The 21,888-nt window shown below is 41.9% G+C and overlaps 1 protein-coding gene across 1 annotated transcript; it reads left to right on the top strand.

Annotated features, from left to right (window-relative positions):
- The first annotated feature begins 1,051 nt into the window (after positions 1-1,051).
- Positions 1,052-20,897, top strand: LOC142071551 (amine sulfotransferase-like). Its single transcript, XM_075126655.1, has 7 exons — positions 1,052-1,136; positions 9,330-9,503; positions 10,851-11,059; positions 12,845-12,971; positions 16,995-17,089; positions 19,330-19,510; positions 20,655-20,897. Exons 2-7 carry the CDS (start codon positions 9,341-9,343, stop codon positions 20,777-20,779), a joined length of 900 nt encoding a protein of 299 aa, XP_074982756.1. The 5' UTR covers positions 1,052-1,136; positions 9,330-9,340; the 3' UTR covers positions 20,780-20,897.
- The last annotated feature ends 991 nt before the right edge of the window (positions 20,898-21,888 follow it).

The raw sequence follows: 21,888 nt of genomic DNA on the forward strand, positions 1-21,888 counted from the left end.
ATTTGCAAATTCCTTTTGGCTTAAAATTTCTCAAACTATCTCCTGTCAGAAATGAGTGAGAAAGTGAAAGCTTCGAAGCACTATAATGTTGATTTTGATGCTGTAGAAGAAGTTGTCACTGATGCTGTACTGAAATTTTTAAATGAAAATTGCCATTTTTGTATCTGAAGTTATGAATATTGGCTATGTATTTGTTTGATTCTAAGTAGCCTCAGTGAAGCATTTGGTCAGCTTCTTGAGAAAGAACTATTCTCAGTAAGTGCCCAATCAAGAAACACTTCACTGACAATGGACTTTGGGAGATGCCAGTCCACACCTGAGCTTTCCTGGACCCATTCAAACTAACATGTAAACAATGGCGTCGGACTGCAAAAAGCTGAATCGTTCATAGACATGTGACTTGCCAGGTGGCTGCAGACCATCCTGTTGCTGTGATTTTGCAGCAAGGAGAACAAAGGGATTTCAGCCCACAAGAGAGAGAATATAAAAGGCCCTGGAAATCCCTCCATTTTGTCTTCAGCTGGCTCCACCCTGAAGAGATGCCTGAAAGAAACTGGAAAAAAGGACAGTAACTATGGGGGTGTGAGCGATTGCTGGACCCAGAGTAGACAGGAGTCTAGTCTGTGAAAGAAGCTTATTGGAACATCTCTGAGGGTGAGATTTACCTGCATTTAGTTTCCTACTGTATTGGGCTTACCCTTGCGTCTAAGGGCGAGTCCCTCCATCATAAAATGCCAAGTACAGTTCTACTGTCCTTGATTCACAGAACCAGGATAACAACACTTTATTACTCCTGCCCCAATAACAAAGAGACAGAGGATCCCACAGCAGACAAAGGCACCATTTGGGCAAGCAGTCCCATCATGCTAGGCAGGGTGGGTGTGACCCATGCAAAGGAGATCAGCCCCTGAAGTCCTTTTCCGCAGCTCACCATCAGATGTCAGGGTAGAGCTCATTCTGACGCTGCTTACATCAAGGGGAAAAAAACCCACCCCCATAAGATTCCAATCAGATTGCACACCAGCTGTAAAGAAAGTATTCTTCTGTTTTTAGGAGTGAGTATCAGTCTTGTTTATTCAAGTGGAAGGCAGGAGTGTGGGCTTGTGTCTTGGAGCAGCAGAAATAGAGCAGAGAAGGTAAATATTATTTTATTATATATTACTAAAACATCTCCATCAGTAAATCTGTGAATGAATTAAATATCTTATGAGCATCAGCAGTGAACTGTATGCAGTGGAAATATTTTCCAACCCTGTTCTTTGGCAATAAGCTGAGTGGCATGGGAATCTGATCCTCAAATGTTTTTTTTGGTGTGGTTATCCAACAAAGAAGTCACAACACCAGTGTGTGTTAAAGAGTTGACTGGTGAAAGTAAATGTAATCTAAGCCATCGTTTGTTTTACAGTATCAGCATGAAGATGGAGCTTTCAACTGGCAATAGATAGTTCCTGCTGTGTCAGCAGAGATGGATGGAAAAGTTAAGGGAGAAATGGGTTTGTGTAGGCGTACAACTGTTGCACCTGGCTGGCCTGATGCCATTCAACACATCAGTGCTGGAATATGAGATTTGTAGAAAGGTTATAACTCCTGTACTCTTGCATATGAGTGGCCATCCTAGACTAGCCCTTTTGCAGTGTCCATCAAGCTGAAAACTTCTGTAGAGTTTGTAGTGTAGCCTGAAGGGTAAAAGGAAGTTGAATTTTTTTTTAAATTGAAAAAAAGAATGTACGTAATAAAATTAGCAGGGGGGCTGATTGCATTCAGAAAGCAGGAACGGGGAGAATCTTCAAGGTGACTGCAACCCTGCTGGGTGAGAGCATCTCATTATTTGAGAGCATTTCTAATTTATGTCGCAGAATGAGGTTTGTGTTATCTTAGGACCCAACTATTTTATCACATGGTGCTCTTCCACAGACACATCTACCTGTAAAAAAATATTATTCCTCAATATGATTTAAAACCTCCATTATGAAACATGGAGATTAGCAGATTCATTGGGCAAAACCAAAAACATAGTATTAAATTGAACATTTTATGGGGTCCCCAAGAGAAAGGATTCTCTGGGCACTGCGCATTGGTATGGCTCTGCCCCTAGTGTGCACTTAGGAAGCAAAATGATAAACTCCCCAAGACTGGTTCTTGCACGAGTAGATGAAGCTGGTCCCGCCCCAGATCTTCTTGCTGCTCACCTTTTGCTTTCTCAGCTTGACAGCTTTGGGCTGAGTTTAAAGAGATACAGTAACAGCTTTGTTATCTGGAGTGTTGAAGAAGTCGGGGGGGGCTGGAAAGTCAAACATTCTGGTTCACGAAGAGGGAGGGAGTTTGGGTGCAGGAGGGGGCACAGCAGTGGGGGTTGAGGTGTGAGGGAGGGCTCTCCTTCCCTGAGAGTTTCATCCTCCTCAACAGCACAGAAGCTGTCAGACCAGGGGTGGGACCATTCTTCTGTATCCCGGAAAGTCTCATCTATGTACTTCTCAGGCCCTCATCAACTCTATCAGGGCTGGTGTGGGGTACACACACCATCACAAAGTTGTAACGATGCTGGCTTTGGTGGGACCCAACTGAGAGTGTCAATTAAGGACAAACTGCTTAAAGCAGGGCAGTTACAGCCCAAGCTGGGGTTCCTTTGCACACCAAGGAAAATCAAACCAGCCAAACAGAGACGACTTTGTTTTACCCCACTGGCTAACCATAAGTCACACAAACAATTCCCTTAGACACTCCAGTTTCCCAGTATCACCACCAGGGCCACTCGTTATGGGGACAAATGGTTAGGAAAACCAATACTCCAGTCAAAGAAAAAGGTTCTCTCAATCCCAAAGGACCAAGCCCCAGACCCAGGTCAATATACAAGTTGCAATATATAAATTACGCTGTTGCCAGTCCTTTAGAATCTAAAATCTAAAGGTTTATTCATAAAAGGAAAACGATAGAAATGAGAGGACAGCTAGAATTGGTTAAATGGAAAGTATTACATACAGTAATGGCAAAGTTCTTGGTTCAGGCTTGCAGCAGTGGTGGAATAAACTGCAGGTTCAAATCAAGTCTCTGGAGTACATCCACAGCTGGGATGGGTCAATCAGTCCTTTGTTCAGAGTTTCAGGTTGTAGCAAAGTCCCTCCAGAGGCAAGAAGCATAGCACAAGTTTGAGATACAGATGGTATAGAGCCAATAATTATGACTTTAAATACAGAAATGAGACATGCATACCGATGGCATAATCATAACCAGCAAACCATAACCTTGTTTTAGACACTTTACTTGACCCCCCCTTTATACCTTTTTGGTGCCATTACAGGTCCTTGGTAGCAAGATTCATCTATATGGTCCCAGTTCATATAATAATGTCACAAAAGTCATACAGTAGATGTCTTGTTTTCTCATTGGATGATGAGAAGGGACACGACTCATCTCCTGGTTGGACTCTTTGCCAGAAGTACAGGCAGAGGTGAAAGTAAGCCGGTACGGTCCAGTACAGCGTACCGGCAAGAGCCAGTACACAGTTGACCTTACCGGTGGGCCGGATTAAGACCTTTAAAGGCCCTAAGCACTGAAAAGATTATGGTGCTCCCCAATATGTAATTCAAAATAAAAACAATACTATACCGTAAAATAAAATTTTATTTTTCAAAATGACACAAAATTTACATGTATGCTGAAATTAAAACAGCTTCTTTATAGATTTTCTGATTGCAAAATCTGATCACAAAATTCTGGATAAGTTCATCGAAGCTGACTCAACGAACCATCTCTGTTTCCGTACACAATAGGGAAAGTGAATCAAGTCTGTCCTGACACATTGTTGTTCTCTGAGGGGTTTTTATTCTTTTCAGCTGAGAAAAAGAGCGGTCTGCGGAGCAGTTAGTAATCATCAATGTTAGAAAAATACGTAGTGCGATCTCTACATTTGGAAATACACATTGTATTCCATCTTTCAGTATTGTGTCATGAAGATCAATGTGACTGAATTTCATTTTTCCTGTTTCATTAAACTTTGCACGCATATAACAGTGGAACTGCTGTACTTCTCCACAGAGATTCATGTTCAAGTCAACAGGGTCTGAGTCAACTAGCTGTTGGGAACCTTGTGAATATTGTTCGTCAGATAAGTCTATTTCGTTTAGAAAAGAAAATCTACTTGATACTTCTTTGAACACTTCACCTCACCTCTTCATATGAGCTTCAAGTGTATCAATTATAGCGTAGTAAGTAGATACATGAAATTTGTCTCTAGGATTCAATGCTGTTTCTGTTGCACTGCTATCATTTGCTTGTTTTTTTCCTGATTCCCTTGCAGGACTGGGCTTCTTTGTAATTAATATCAGGCAAGATACCTTTTGATATGTCTTCAAATCTTTCAAAATCATTCCTCAAAGTGGTCTGCTGATGATTGACAGAGGTCTGCACATGTTTTCAAATCCAATTCTTTTTCTTGGAGAGCTTGACTTGTGTGGTCAAAGTGTTGTAAAATTTCATTCCACATGGTCAACATGAACACAAACTCTAGTTCTTGCATCTTGCTTGCAATGTTTTCTGCCTCTCGTATAGTTTCTCCCTTCTGTGATTGGTCTTCAGCTAGACTTTCTAACGCATTCACAATCTTTGAGTAGGACTCCAGAATTGCACTTGTTGCCACTGCATGTGCCTCCCAGCGAGTATTAGAAAGAGATTTCAACACACAATCATTGCCCAGATATGTTTTAAGGACTGCCCATTGGTGTGTTGAGGCGGAGAAAAATGTATAAAGTAACTGGACTGTTGAGAAAAAACTTACTGCCACCGGACAAGAATCAACAGCACTGCGGCCAACAAGATTGAGAGAGTGTGCAGCAGCTGGTATGAATATGGCATATTTGTTCTGTTCTAAAAGCTTCTTCTGCATTCCTTGATAACGCCCTGACGTGTTGGCCGTGTTGTCATAAGATTGACCTCTGCACTTTGAGAAATCTATTTTGCAAACTTGGCACAGATAATGCAGTACTTGATTTGCCATTTCTTCACCAGTGTGGCTTTTCAAATTGAGGAATGTTATAAATCGTTCAGCTGGTTTTCCATCTGTGGGAGACACATATCTTTGTACAATACTCAATTCATCAATATCTGAAAGATCAGGCTTAGAGTCGACAGATAAACCAAAGTACCCAGCAGTATTTATTTCATCCACAATAGCTCAACGAACTTAATCACTCATGAGACCAATGAGTTCATCACATATTGTCTTGGATAAGTATGATGGGTTACCTTTGCCAGCCTTCCCATATTTTGAAATATGGCCTGCCAAAAATGGGTCAAACTGAGCCACAAGCTCCAACAATCCCAAGAAATTTCCATTCTGCAATGACCAAATGTGTCATTTGATCCCCGGAAAGGCAGACCACATTCAGCTAATGTTTGAATAACAGCTATAACACACTGCAAGACATGTTGCCAGTATTCATGCTCCCCTTTAATTTGTTCTTCAAATTTTTGTGTCAATCCAAAGCCCTGTCTTCGATTTAAATATGTCAACATTGAATCTCTGTGAGTAGTGCTATTTTCATGTTGTTCAATTAAAACAGTATTCCACCAGTCACTAAATCCATCTGCAGCAAACTGGGATGTTGAAGTTTTATGTGCAAAAAGTTTGCAAACAAAACAGTACACAGACCCTGTTGATGGTGAATACATTAGCCATTCTCAAGTGTATTTCTCACCATTTGCTTTCATGCTGAAAAATATTTTTTGTGGACAATATCTTGTTTGTTTGTCATAGGTAAAACTCCCATGTGATTTCTCAAATGGCCCAGTGTGGTGTTGCCAGTCATTTGGTCCACGATCTACCCAGTAAGCTACATCATCGGTACTGAAATCAACCCACATATCAGGATCTTTTCTCCTATTATTTACAGCACGAGCAGTTCAGTCTCTGACACATCCACCCCTTCTAGAACAATGTCCGTTTTACCACCAGAAGTAGGATGATCAGTTACAGTCTTTGACACATCCACATGTTCTGGAATGGTGTTTGTTTCACCAATAGAGGAAGGGTCAGTCTCTGAAACACCTACAGGTTTTGGAACGATGTCTGTGCTATTGAGAGAAGATGTTGCTTCTGATGGATTCGCTTTGAAAAATGATGTCAGCTTTGGAAGATTTTGGAAAATTTCACTAGTTTTTGTTTTTTTCTTCCACTAGATTATGTTTCTGTGCTCCACTCGGCTGGTTACATTTCATCCTGCCCCTTATCTCAGTTATCTGAACTTAAAAAAAAAAGAAATTACACAACGTACACTATTTTTATGTATATATATATAATATATATATATAAGAAAGAAAAAAGCGAATCAAGTACGTATAACTCAGAAGAATATATCAATAATAAACCATAAATTTATTACAATACATGACAGAATCTGATTTCCTCGCATTATTTTGATCTATGTTAGGAGGATGCCTCCCTGGTTTAGGTGGGGATAAGTAATAAAAAGAGAACAGAAAAACGGGGGAAGAGTGTGGAGTGGAGTGTAAGGAAGTCTAACAAAGTTCTGATTTTTCCCATGATGAATACTTTGATGCGTTTTCTGAAATATCAAACATCAAATTTTTTCCAAAAATAAAATCTCTTATTTTTGGTGCCCCCCGCTTTGCTAGTGCCCTAAGCACCTGCTTAGTCTGACAATTGGGTAATCCAGCCCTGGGCAGGGGGCAGCTTCCCCAGATCAGTAATTTATAAGGGTCCTGGGCTCCCGGCAGTGGCCAGAGCCCCTGGCCCTTTAAGTCACTGCCAGAGCCCGGCTGTCAGAGCCCGGGATAGCGGCAGCAGCCAGAAGCCTGGGGCCTTTAAATCACCACTGGAGCCCTGCTGCTGGAGCCCTAGGGTAGCAGTGGCGATTTAAAGGGAATGGGAATTTATAGGCCACGCCCCTTCCATGTGAGACCCCATCCCCTCTGGTTGAGGCTCCCCTCCCCTGCTCAGGACCCCAGCCCTGTGTACCAGAAAGTCCCTTAAGTTACTTTCACCCCTGAGTGCAGGTCACTTTCGGATTGGGCTGCATCAGCTTTGCCAAGAAGAAGAACCAGGTCACCCCATCCAACAGCAAATGTATAAAACTCCCAGTGTTGTTCAACTTGTTGCTCCTTCAAGTTGAAACAGCTGGAAGAGAGAGACTGTGAGCAGGACTGTCGTCTCCTGGCCAGTGACTGCACCTCCTGCTTGGTCACAACTAAGGGCATGACCACGCGGCAAACTTACGTCGATATACCACCACTGCAGTAATTGCTGCACTTTTTATATGTCCCCACTACCCTCCTTCTGTCTGTGGGGCACGTCCTTACGAGGAGAACTTGCTCTAAGTTAAGAGGGGGAGTGTGGAGGTCTGAGAGCATCGGATTCTCACCTCCAGAGGGAGCTCCCTGCTGGGAACCCGTCTGCCGCCAACGTTCCCGGATCCCCATTCCCAGGCCAGCTGCTTCCCGGGCTCCCAGCTCCCTGCTCCAAGCCCAGCTGCTGCCTAGACTCCTTGCTCCACGCTGGCTGCCATCTGGGGAACAGGGAGCCAGGAGCCCAGGGAGCAGAGCACCGAGGGCCCAACCAGCAGCTGGGCTCCCAGTGTGGAGTCAGGAGCCTGGGTGGCAGCCTGGCCATGAGCAGGGAGTTAGGAGCCTGGGTGGCAGCCTGGCTCAGTGTGGGGAGCAGGGAACCCGGGCAGCAGTCTGGTTCAGAGCAGGGAGCCCAGGCGACAGCTGGGCTCCTGATGAAGCCCCACACCTGCCATGGGGTGACAGCCTAAGTTGTGAGCTGGGCGTTGGATTTACAGCAAGGAGCCTACCAGCCTTTCTTGTCAAAGCTGTCAGATTGACAAGAATGACAGCCAACAGCGGATGTAAGGAACACAGTGCTTCACAGACTCTGCATCGCCCTAACGACACCAACATAAGGCCTACGCCTCTCCTGGAGGTGAAGTTATGAGGTCAGTGTAGTAGGGCACTTACGCTGGTGGGAGCAAGGCTGTCGTCTGTACACTGACAGAATTAGTTTGCCATACGCTCATAGGCGCCAATTCCGTGGGTGCTCCGGGCCTGGAGTATCCATGGAAAAAAATATAGCAGGTGCTCAGCACCCACCGGCAGCCTCCGATCAGCTCCTCCCCATCCCCCCAACCCTCCCGCTTGCTGTGGATCAGCTGTTCAGTGGCGTGCAGCAGGCACTGGGGGAGCAGTAGAGGTGGTACAGGGGTGGAGGAAGAGGCCGGGCGAGGGTTTGGGAGAAAGGGTGGAGTGGGGGTCGAGCACCCCCCGGGAACTCAGGATGTCAGGCCACTGCATAAGCCGCCTTACATGGAGCCTAACTCTGTCGTGTAGGCCAGGCCTAAGTCATATCACTGACTTCGCTTGTGCAATTACTCTTATTGAGCCTTGTATGCTGTCTAATGACACTAACAAGGGTTTTTTCCCCACACCACACACACCTCTTTGTTAGTTGTATACCACAAAAAAGACATCTTTTATTGGAAAGCCTGAAAGAGAGAGACCTGGGTATCAATTCACTTATTCTGATAAACTACATGGAGATTTCTGTTCCAACTCAAATACTGTAAGAGACATATGAGGTGAAATCCTCTAGAAGGTCATTTTACTCCAATTTCTTTGTCTCTCTGCTCTCTGTTGGAAGGACGTAGCCAATGTGCTCCACTGGCACGTATGTGGCATGATGTCACTGACTGACAGGTTTGGGATCTTATAAAATATAGGAGCCAAAAATAAAATTATCAAAGAAAACTCTTGAGCGGAAAGAAATTTCCTCTCCTTCCCTCCAATTTTGCTGAACTTATGTTACTAGACAAGAAGGGACGGGGAGAAACATATGAGAAATATGAGAGAGAGAATCAGAAATAATAAGATGGTGTGAACAAAATTCCAGACACAAACTTAACTGAACTGCAGCCTCGTTCCTCTGGTTGTGCACAAGGACTAAGTCGTCGCTCATAGAAAGCACTGGACTACGTGGTGAGCTCCTTGAGTAGCTCTGACTTTAAGTGCCCATTGACATGGATTCTGTGACGTTAGATAATTCGTGAAGCAATACTGGTGCCTAACCAGACACTTTATACAAGTAAAGAACCCAAATACAACGTATTACACAGCACTTTTACCTGCCAAAGATATTCTGTTCTCATGCCAGTCCCTAAAAGTGCCATTTCTATGCTGTCATTCACTTTGCTGTTTTTCTTAATATACATTTTGTTATCAAAAAGGGATCTGTTTTGTTTATGTTGTCCTGAAAGTTTTGTCCTGAAGGATAGATGACACCAAAATAAAAAGGATATAAAATTAAATTTTCTAACCTGCAGATTCTTGACATATGAGTGAAACGGAGTTAACAATGGAGCCATCAGAAGAATTTTTGTTCCAACATAAAGGAATTTATTTCCAATCACACTTTGTTACACCTGAATACATAGATTCACTGGAGGATTTTGAAATCAGAGACAGTGATGTATTTGTAGTTACTTATCCAAAATCAGGTAAGACTGATTGCTTGATTCCCTTTAGGAAAATCATATCTGATTTTTGTCTGAAACCTTTATTGACCCTCCTCGCCCCCTTCCAACAAGCTTATTGACCATCATTATGACCTATTTTTGGTGGTAGCAGTTTAAAATCTATTAACTGCCAATAGTTTATTGGAGACATTATCTCAGTTTCATCCCTATGTTTAAGCAATGGCAGCAGGTTAAAGCTTTAGAGGTAATCTGCAAAGTACATTTGAACTGGGCAAATATTGCCCAAAGCTATGCCCAAATATGTATTATAATAAACTGCACCTATTTCTTTCTGTAGTCGACCACTATTTTTATCTCCTTTTGTAAACACTTATGTCAGCAATATTCTGGAAACAATAAGTTCATGGAAAGGGAAGGTGGTGTGAGTGCTCAGACTAATGAATTTAGACACAAATACAAAACCTCAGACTCCCCTGAGACAACCATCTTCTAAACACCCCCGCCGCCCCAGATTGATCCCAGGCCTGTCACAGAGTATTCAAGCTGAACTACCAACTACCTGTACTCAGGTGATCAGCATTTTTGTTCTCAGACTTCGCAGTGATATATTTTCTTCAAACAAGAATAGCACCTCTTCCTGCCTATGAGGTTTGAGAATTACTTGCAGCTGAAGAGTTATAATATAGCAGAACCAACTCCTCTGTGAGGAGCTTAGAGAGAAGGACTCTATACCCCATTGGATACTAAACATTGTAACACAGCTTTTGGCATGTCCAGTTCTGGTCACTAAAGTACCCTTGGCCCTTCTTAGTAGAGAATTCCCTGTATTGCTGACAGGTCATGTAACATGCTCAGACAGGACAGACCGTGTGAGCCTTCTGCATGAGCCCTGAAGTAGCACCGGTGCTCTTCCACTGCGGGAGTGGAATAGGGGTACGTATAAACTCTCAGAACAACAGTATACAGGGTGCTTTGGATAGGGCCAGTGAATCCACTGGTTATTACTGGAATGGACAGTCATGCCGCAGCACTGAGGCTACATCAGAGGGAGAAAAACTGTGTGTCGTAATCACCGTTTCCATGGGGAACCTGAATAGCCTAGGTAAAAATATTTGAAGATTTAGTTATTGACCAGCACATAGATAGATACAGGATTTTTTATACTAAAATGTACAAAAATATAATGCTGTTTGGATTCCCACCCCTGCTGCATTAATGGATTCCCTTGAAGACACATTTTTGTACTTCATTTATAAAGTAGAATGAGACACAGTTTTGACGAGATTGTGATTATGGCAGATTATTACGTGACATTACAAATCAAATTAGCATCAAAGCTGTTTCAAAGAAGGCTATTTTCTTTCCCAGGGACTGTGTGGACTCAGAATATTTTGAGCTTGATTCATCATGAAGGCCATCGAGATGGAACAGAAAATGTGCAAACAGTAGACAGAGTCCCATGGCTGGAGTATAACATACATAATATTGATTATGTCCATCGTCCATCACCTCGTCTCTTTACTACTCACCTGCCTTACTATTTAGTTCCAAGAGATCTGAGGAACAGGAGAGCAAAAGTAGGTGTTGCTGTTTTTATAATTTAATTAACATTATCGAGGAAAACTTGTAGCTTTCACCAATAAATCAGTCTAAATCCTCTGGGCCAGACTGTCTGCCCTCCTCACAATCGCCCTTCCAAAAGCAAATCTCCCCTGGATGGAGATGGGGCTCACTTCCTCCAAAGCCCCATTCCATGTCCTTAGACCCAGCCAAAGGGGGGAAAACAAGTTCAATCAAGACCTCAGGACTTCAGTGTCCAGTTTCAGTGGAGATCCCATTTTTCATGGGACTGCTGTGCTTGACCTCTGGGCCAAGAAACGGAGCTGCTTCTTCCTCATCATGACAGCTCACCCTAAAAGGGGCATTATTGATGGGTTAGGATCATTACAGTCTGCATGTTATATTGTAAATTACAGTGGTTTTGTTGTGATGTATGTAGCTATGTAACTGTAAGCTCTTATGTTATCAATGTAATTGTAGAGAAAGTGTGAGAACTGCCTTGTGGGAGTGATGCCAATCTCTTACACTGCTACCTGGATCTCCCATGAAAGGTGGCATGTGCCGTGCACCCACTTCCCCATGAGACTCCCTTCACAGTCACCCTTCCAGCTTCCTTCTCTCTGTTGCAGTAACACCTATAATAAGATGAGCAGATGCATGGTGCAGAGCTTGCACTGCATGAGCTCCGTCACTGCAACCTCTCAATCCATAGGAACCTTCCTCCTGATTGGCTTTATAGCTCAGCCCCGTTTCCCATGCAGAAAGACTCCTTAAAGTTACAGGGACGGTAAAAGTAAATGGAACAACAGCATCTCCTAAGCTGCACAGAGCACAATTTGAACTACAGACTTTGGGAAATCTTGTATTGCTTATGTATATTTTACACGGCTCATGAAGGTTTTCACAATTTTAAGACCACATTGATGGTGCAGGGAGTTTTTCTCTTCATGGCTTCTGGCTGTCTGTTCTTACTGTGCACCACCATATGGCTCAGCTGTCTGTGTGGTTTTCCAGAAATTCTCAGCTCCAAGTTGTTGAAGAAATTGGTTGTGCTGTTCAGCAGTGCATTTTAGCATTACTTTTTAAACATTGTATCCATTACAATTCTCTAAAAATATCTCCAGCTGCAATTTTTTTTAAAAGAGCAGTAAATTCATGCTTACTAGGATTCTAGTCAGAGGATATGTTTTTCTCTGAAATACTTTACCAATATACCAACACAACACACACAAATAGATATCGGTTGCTGACTTAATAGTGTTTGTATTAAAAAGGAACTCAAAATCAAATGAATTTATTCAAGTTTACATTCTTTTCAGATAGTACACTGCAACTGCACTCCCTGTTAATTTTTGTGCTGCTTATTGTCACATTTCCCATGATTTTTAAATGGTTTTGCTCCCCTCTTGCTGTGTGAAAGACCCATATAAATAACTGGACATGACTTGAAGACCTGATTCTAAGTACACTTACTCATGTGCTTAACCTTACAACAGTGAGTAATCCCATTGAGGTCAATGGTATTCTCATATGTAGACAGTTATGCATGTGTATGATGGTCTTTGCAATTAAGGAAGCGCAATAACGCCACTGATTGTACAGGAAATGCTGGCAAAGACACAAAAAGAATCCCATTCATTTAAATCAGGATAAAATACTTACTGAAGTACTTATTCTAGCCCTTTTCAGATATAATGATTTTAATGTTACTTGCAGCAATAGCAATTTTATAAAACCACCGATTTGTAGGTTAATTGTGTCCCTTTAATCTACCTGAGACTGTCACTCTTTTTACCTTGCAGGTTATTTATGTAGCCAGAAACCCTAAGGACGTTGTGGTTTCCTATTTTCATTTTTCCAGCCTTTCAGTCCTACTTGAGACAATACCAGATTTTAATATTTTTCTGGAGAGGTTTTTAGCTGGGAAAGGTAAGGTTTCATTTACTGCTCAAAGGCCAAACCGTGCTCACTGACCACAGTCTGAGTAACCTATGTGAGTGGTTTCAGAGTATCAGCCGTGTTAGTCTGTATCCACAAAAAGAAAAGGAGGACTTGTGGCACCTTAGAGACTAACAAATTTATTTGAGCATAAGCTTTCGTGAGCTACAGCTCACTTATGCTCAGACAAATTTGTTAGTCTCTAAGGTGCCACAAGTACTCCTTTTCTTCTATCTGAGTGGGTAAATTACTTAGACGGTGGAGCTGGTCAAAATCCTGGCCCACACCTCACAACCTGGGGTCTAAGGTTGCAATAAATGCAGTATCATTCACAGCTCACAATAGAGATTTTGAGCAAAGGTAGTCCAGGGGGGCTGCATAGGCACATGCATTGCACCAATAAAGTACAAGTAGCCTCATGTATCTCAACTGGATGGTCACTCTGAAACCTATGAACATTTCAACACATTTCAACTCCACTTAGGCGCTCAGATAACACACGGGAGGAGATGAGGATGAGCGCTATACAGAGAACACACAGAAGTAGTTTTCCACAATTAATTTTCTGGTTTAGTAGTTTTCCACAATTATTATGCCTATTCCGCAATCCCAAACCACTATTTCTACCTTCCAAAGAGCCAAAAGACTCAGCTGCAACCTATCTAGCTCCTGGCGTCTCTCTTAATATCTCTGACAATGCAACATTTTCACTAAGGCAGCTTATGGCACACTGAAAATTTCAGTACATAGTAAAATATATTCTACACATTATTCTATTATGGGAATTAGTGTGACTATCTGATCTGCATAGGAGCTTTTGGGCCTGAATCCAGCCTCTTCTGCCCCAAGCTTTGAATCCACTGCCTCTTTTGTCCTGTTTAGAATCACACTACAGATGATTTTCCCTACAACAGAGAGTAGTGTGACTCCTCTCCAGTTATTGCCATCAGTGAGATCACCCTTTTTAGGTACTCTGCCAACGATTCCATGTTTTCACTTGCCAGGAGGGGTCTCTTCTCCCCAGAACTTGCAACAGTTCTGTCAGTTTTATTAGGGTAGTGGGGTCCAGTTCTTTTCGATTTTCTGCTGTGATTTGATCATCTCCTGCCATTTTGTTGTTTTTCAGCTCCTTAATTGCAGCCTGTATTCCTGACATCTCTGTTGCATCAGTCTTAATGCCAAGTAGTTTAGGTTCACATGTTTCATCAATATCTGGGGCTGAGGCTGTTGACGACTTGTCTGACATGCTCTGCCCACGTGTCTTTCTGTTACACCTCAGTTGTAAGCCTTTTTTCATCTTGGCTTTTTATAGGCCCATTTCCTGTTTTGAAATGTCCACACTTCTCACTGCTTTGTCTGCTGTCTTGTACTTTCCCTTTGCTTCTTCTAATATTTCATTTTTCTTAGCATTCAGGAGTTTTCCTTTCCGTGCTTTTCTTTCCTTGTTGAGATGCGAGGTCTCTTGGCTTATTCAGTCCTTGCTCTGTGTGTGTGCTGACTGCTGGAGCTTGAATCACGTTGTCTCAGAGCACTGTGCATTTTTCTTCAGGTCCAATCTCTATCTCACCTTCCTCTGCCTCTGTCAGCACCCCAAATCTGTTCCATAGTTCACGCTGGAATTTCTCAGAGCACATTTTTGTTTTCAGTTTTAGATTATTGATTTCTTTGCCGCTTTCTTTTAACATTGGTCTTTCTCAGTTTTAATTTCAGTTTGGCAATGCAAAGGTTTTGGTTGCTGTTGTCATCTGCGGCTTGATGTGCCCTTGTATCTTGGACAGATGACCTGAATCTCCAACTCATGCAGATGCAATTGTTTTCTTTTTTTGTTTTGCCATCTGTCAAATTCCATGGTTCCTTGTGTATGTCTCTAGAAGGGAACAGAGTGCTTGCAGGAACTAAGTCAGACACCAAGCACAATTCAGTGAATTCCAGGTATCCTTCATCATTGATATCATTGACTTTCAAAAGGTATTTGACAGCCAGCATGGCGTGCATTGCGGAATATTCTTCAGTCCTGCGAAATTCCCTCTAAATCCATCAACACCATACCGGCCATGTACAGAGATGCAAGGTTGCTCTATCAGAGTGAACAACCTGACAAGAGAGTGGTTCATTGTGGACCACATGTTATTTTTGCTCTTGTTTGGCATTGCCATAGAAAGGATAATGAAGAAGTGTGTTAGTAACAGAAAAACTGATACCCAGATGGCAAAAGCTTAGGAGACCTAGACTGAGACACTACTGAGCAATACCCTGGAAAAGCTACAAACAAAGAAAGACAACCTGGCAAAACCTGCAGGTCAATCAGGGCTCAGAATCAGTTGAATCCTTGAAACTCAGATGTCAAGCGGCAATTTCATATTAGAAGGCAAAAACATCAAGAAAGTGGAACAATCCATCAGCCTGAGCAGTACCATTCTAGTCAACAGGAACATCAAGAATAATGTGACAATAAGGTTAAGAAAATATCCACCTCATTCACTAAACTCCACAACACACGGACATCAAAGATATACGGTAACAACGCAAAACTGAGAATTTTCAACTCACTAACCTCTTTGTGCAAACGTATGGCATTGATAGCTAAAGATCTACTAAAATGTTCAACAGAAAATCAGATGTCTTTGAAAATAGGTGCCTACAAAGATTCTGGACGTTGGATGGAGAGACGTCATCACCAAGAAATATAACCAAGAAATCACCGGCCAGCAGCTTATTTCCACTAGAATTAGAAGGAAGGACTGGACTATATGGGGTATGCACTTCAGATGCCAACACACAGAGTCCCACATGAAGCTGTCAAGAGGAAATGAGGGTGGGGAATGAGGGTGCCCAAGAGACCCTAAAAAGAACCCTTCACAGGGAGGTCACAATAGTTGATCATAACACCATCGAGTGGATGGAAGTAGTATCAAATGACAGAGAGGAATGGAAGAGATTAGTTTCACCCTGGGCATCAACATTGACATGATTATTTTGCCCCTGTATTTGGTACTGGTGTGACCACTGCTGGAATACCATGTCCAGTTCTGATGCCCACAACTGAAGAAGGAAGCAGATAAATTGGAGAGGGCTCAGAGAAGAGCCATGAGAATGATTAAGGGATTAGTAAATGTGCCTTCTAGCAAAAGATTCAAAGAGCTCAATCTGTTTATTTTAACAAAGAGAAGTTTAAGGGATGACTTGATTAGAGTCTGCAAGTACTTACATGGGGAACAATCTAGCAGAGAAAGGTATAATACAATTCAATGGCTGGCTGTTGAAGCTAGACAAATTTAAATTGGAAATAAGGCATAAATGTTTAACAGTGAGAGTAATTAACCACTGTAACAATTACCAAGGTTCATGGTAGATTCTCAATCAATGACAATTTTTAAATCAAGATTGGATGTTATTCTAAAAGATATGTTTAGGAGTTATTGGGGGAAGTTTAATGGCCCGCGTTATACAGGAAGTCAGACTAGATGCCACAATGATCCCTTCTGGCCAGAGAATCTATTAATCTAGGAATCTATCAATTTAATTCTAGGTTTGTGATCACTAAACCATTAAAAGCAATGGAAAATATTATCTACGGGTAAATAATCCAGACAAAAAAGGGCAAATATGTTGTGCTGGGTGCAAGTACCATGCTGTGGTGCCAGTGGAGCCTAGAGGTAACAGTGCAATGTGTATTCGTTATCACGTAATGGTCTGTCTGTTTGTGGAAACGACAAAACTTGGCCTCAGATCCCTAGATGAGAAGCTGGACTTGGCCTGTCCTTTATCTCATGTTTAAGGTGAAAGATAATCCAGAATAAGGCTGTGAATAAAAACAGGAACTGGAGTATAATCTCTTTGAGCCCAAATATCCCCCCAACAGCAGAGGGAAGAGAAGCTGAAAAACGGAAGTCTGCGCCATCGATTCTGCAGCGATGCTTGGGAGAGTATTAGGATGCAAAAATGTCAATAATTGAACAGTTTTTCTGTTTGAGATCATTAACGTTTATTTCTATAACTTTTCTCCTTCATAAGTATTGGCTGGCTCCTGGTTGGATCATGTCAGAGGATGGTACACCCACAGGGATGACTTCAATATTCTCTTCCTCACCTATGAGGAGATGAAGAAGGTGAGACCAGTCAATCACTTTAGATCTGAAAGGTTTCAGAGTGGTAGCCATGTTAGTCTGTATCAGCAAAAAGAACAAGGAGTAGTTGTGGCACCTTAGAGACTAACAAATGTATTTGGGCATAAGCTTTTGTGGGCTAAAACCCACTTCATGAGATGCATGCAATGGAAAATACAGAAGGAAGATATATATAGAGAGAGAACATGAAACAATGGGGTAGGGTATCTTCCTACTGTATTTTCCATTCCATGCATCTGATGAAGTGGGTTTTAGCCCACAAAAGCTTATGCCCAAATACATTTGTTAGTCTCTAAGGTGCCACAACTACTCCTCGTTCTTTTTATATCTGAAAGAAACAGAAAATAAAATGCCTCCATTTTTCAGTGATATTTTGCCACCTTTACCCTTTTTGAGCTGTACTTTACCCTGTGAAGAGTCTCGTTGATTTCACAGAGTAAGGTACATTGGTCTCATTGATTTCAATGTGAGTACTTGAAAAAGTACTTCTCAGTGTGAGTAAGGGTGGAAGAATCAGAACCATAGGGTGAGATGTTCAGAAGAACCAAAGTAAGTTAGCCACTTAACTCCCATTGACATTCAATAGCACATAGGAGCCTAATTCACTTCGTCACAAGAGGTATCATTTGCTTCCCAGTGAAGAATATCTGCTGGATCAGAGTACACTTAGAAAAGATAATAATCTTGCTTTACTTCATTTCTTTTCCTGCATAGCAGGATGGCAGCTACACAACCCATCCCATGAGGCATCCTAAAGGGAAAGGAGAGGGTTTGTTACATTTTAGAACATCTCAAACTGCTTTTAGAACAAAAGATGTTTTGTTAAAATGGCCCTTTTTTTTTGTGCAAAACTGAAGATCTTGTAATTTTTTGTGAAAATGATATTTTTTTGCAAGATCTATTCAAAACTAGGTTTTTAGTAAATACAATATTTTAAGAATTAGTTTGATATTTTCAATTAAGATATCAATGTGAAATCTTTGAAAAAGTACAGAAGTCCTCAAAGTTTAAATTTTTTTTAGAAACTAGTATTTTTCACTTTTCTACCAGCTCAGCTAGCTTTTGGCTCCTTAACAACTTCACCTAGATTAGCAGAAGTCAGGTTTGAGTGTCCATACATGGGTTTTTTCTGGTTGAACTCAATCCATTTTAAACTGATTTTAATCACACTTTCTAAACAAGGTCTGGAGTATCTGAGTGCACCTCTTAGCTAAATAGGTAGAGATGCAGCAGCATCCCCTCTGCTGACTTCAGCAGGAAGCATGTTAATAGGACCAGCAAGGCTGATTAACAAAGCGAGGAAAAACCCTTCCCATTAAGAGGTATTATATTTTTCTTTGCTATATTGAAGAGCCCATGAATAAAGATTTGTTCCCCATGTAGGTAGTTGTAGACTGTAATCAAGTTACCTCTTAACCTTCTCTTTGTTAAATTAAAGAAGTACATAAGAACGACCATACTGGGTCAGACCACAGGTCCATCTAGCCCAGCGCCCTGTCTTCTGACAGTGCCCCATGCCAGGTGCCGCAGAGGGAATGTACAGAACAGGTAATCATCAAGTGATCCATTCCCTGTCACTCATTACCAGCTTCTCGCAAACAGAGGCTAGGGACACCGTCCCTGCCCATCCTGGCTAATAGCCATTGATACACTGAGCTCTTTGAGTCTGTCACTGGAAGGCATGTTTTCTAAAGCTTTAATCATTCTTGTGACTACTCACTGAACCCTCTCCAGTTTATCAACAGCCTTCTTGAGTTGTGGACTCCAGAACTGGACACAACAGGGGTCCTTCTGCTTCCAAAATAGGTTGCCACAGACAGACCAAAATACAGATAGCCAGAAAATTCTGACAACCTTTGTCTTACATGGTGCTAGCAGTTGTAATCACAGTCACAGAAATGAGCCTTTTCTCTCTTCATTAGGCCACGAGGATGTTTTGGCTAATGAAGAAGGAATTTGCAATGGCTTAACTTGCTACTTGCCTGCCAGTTTTTAATGCTGCTGTAGCCTCTTAGAGGGAATTAAAATCTTGCTTATGAAGTAGTGTAGTAAGACTGATGGTTCCAAATAAGAAGCCAACTTTATTCTTTAGTGCTATATCCCTATGCTCAGTTTCCCTTTCTTTAAGTATCCCATTACCCTTTACTCTATCGTTTTATTGAGTTAGTTCTTTTATTTTCCTTATTTGGGAAACTGTTACTTTGAAATAACGTTCATTTCAGGATCTCAGAGGCACTGTGCTGAAAATCTGCAGATTCTTAGGAAAGCAGCTAAATGAAAAAGAGCTGGACACTGTTGTGGAAAATGCTACATTTGATAAAATGAAAACTGATCCCAGGGCAAACTATAATTCCATGGAAGGCAATCTCCTGGAACGAGGCAAAGGACACTTTCTTCGCAAAGGTAAGGCAGAAGCAGCCAAATCTAATAAATATTTAATTCTGAAGATCCTGGCATAGGATGTGTTGAAGCTCGCTGCCTCGGACTTCCAATCACAACTTTCTGTCCCCAGGAAACAATTGGCTTTGGGGCACTAGGACTGCTGAGTGAGGGTGCATTGCTGTGCGACAATGCATCAGGCACCATTTCTCACAGATTAAAAGAGAGCTGCACTCCTTTGCTCAATACAGTGTCTTACATGTTTGCTGAGCAAAGTAGTGCAAATGTCTTTTGATCTGTGAGAAAAAAGTAACCATATATTTTAAAAATGAAAATGTTCAATAAGCTCTCGTGGAGGGTAACATTCATTTTGTGCCACTTATAAAAGGGAAGGGTCATCTTCGAGAAATTAAAACGTGAACATTAGAGAAAACTGAAAGCATTTCTGTCTAGTGCTTCTGGGAAACTTCACACATGGTGAGTATCGGAACTGATTTTGTCTCTACAGCTTCCAGGGGTTATTTAGAGTATGAAATTAGCCAAAGAAATAAAATCTATGGGACAATTCTTGTGGCTGAGAGGAGAGGGGTATTTTTCATGTTGTAGCCCTTATATAGGAGAGTCATGAATAGATGTCTGGGGTTTGTGGTCTTCTTATACTGCTGAATAGGAGGGGGACCCAACTAGATGGTAGTGGGCAGTGTGGTATGGAAAAAGGAGAGAACCACTGCAAACTCTTAAGTACAAGCATTGCCTGAAAAGGATGTTCAGAGAAGCTCATATTTCTCTTAATAGTAACTACTTCCTTTTCTTCTAAAATTTGCAGTGAAATAAATCAGTACAGGAAGATGATAACTGAGATGTATAAAACCACTGGTTCCTAAAACAAAATTAGTGACATTGTCTAGAAATACTGGGTCAAATTAGTTGCACTGCAGTCAAAGTTATTTGACCCACACCTTCAGGACTGGAAATGTTCCGCCAAAGCCCTAGAGAGCTACGTTCTGGGGAGATGAGAGAGGAAGGAACTGAGGAGAAAGGGAACTGCACCCAACTAGCAGCATTCACAGCCTCTTACGCGCACAAGTGATATTCAAATTATAATCAAATGTCCAAGTGGCAGCAGAACATCTAACCACCAATGCCTCTTCTGTGTCTCCTGCCCCAGGGATCGTTGGAGACTGGAAGAACACAATGACTGTGGCACAGAGCGAAAGGTTTGACAATGTTTTTAAGGAGAAAATGAAAGACCTGTCTTCCACGTTCACCTGGGATATTAATGACGACATATAAGCTGGTTTCCAGTTGGAAAGAGGTGAAAGTGCGCTAAAGAGAATGAAAATATGTTTTTGTCTCCAGTATTCATAAAAATCCATCATTCTGTGCGCATTAAAGATTTTAAACCCGCAAATTTTTTTCCTTCTTACACGTATTTGCACATCACCCCATAGCACCCCAGTTCTAAGATATGAAAAGGTGTTACAGACTGTCATGTTCTGGGGTGCAATCCAGGCCAGTGATGGTTTATGTCCTCACATGACCTATAAACCTCGGTGCCTTAACTGCTCTGAGGCTGTGGCTGACAGCCTGGACACCAACAGTCAGCAGACAAACATATAGTATCCTGAGTGTCTGCTCTGCAGCCTTCGTTAAGAGCTCTGACCCGAGCTGCCTGCCTACAACAGAACAGCGCCTCTCTAGTCTCAGTCACCCAATTACCTCATGCAGCGGTAACACAAACACACTCCCAGTCCTGAATTTTCCCCAAACTGCATGCTTTCCAATATCTTCCCCTTTCCTGGACCATTCAGAGAGATATTAAGATTCATTTGTTCCTTTCTAGGTACACTACGTAGCAGCCTGCCACATTAACTGGAGTTGATATTCACTTTAAATCAAACACAGCCAGGGGTGGGTTTGGATTAAAAGTAAAACAAGTTTATTAACCAAAGGAGTTTGGATTTTAAGTGAGTTCAAGTGCAAAGGATAGAGTTAGAAATGGTTAAAAGCAAAACACTTTCTAGAGACTAAGACTTAACAAAACAAGCTACAGCCTCTCTTCAGGATCAGATTCTTACAACACTACTTCCAGCAAGATGGCTGACCACCCTTCAGGTCAGGATCTCCCACAAAGTCCGGTGTATTTGGTTCCTTTGCTTTCTTACATGAAACATAACTTGGGGTTCTTTGCTCCTTTCTTTTATAGTCCAGTGTACCTTTAATATGAATTCTTTTGAAGGTTACCCTGCAACATTATTCGTAAAGTTTATTCAAACTATGAAGAAGGTAACATGGAGTCTCCTGGCAAAGGAAATTCCATGCTGATTTCTTCCCCTGCTGGTGTTTGCAAAATGCAAATTGATCTATTTCCTGCAATCTCCTGCTGCTGTAATGCTGTGTGG

The sequence above is a fragment of the Caretta caretta genome, chromosome 3 (assembly GCF_965140235.1).
Source record: "Caretta caretta isolate rCarCar2 chromosome 3, rCarCar1.hap1, whole genome shotgun sequence".
In the NCBI taxonomy this organism is placed as follows: Eukaryota; Metazoa; Chordata; order Testudines; family Cheloniidae; genus Caretta; species Caretta caretta.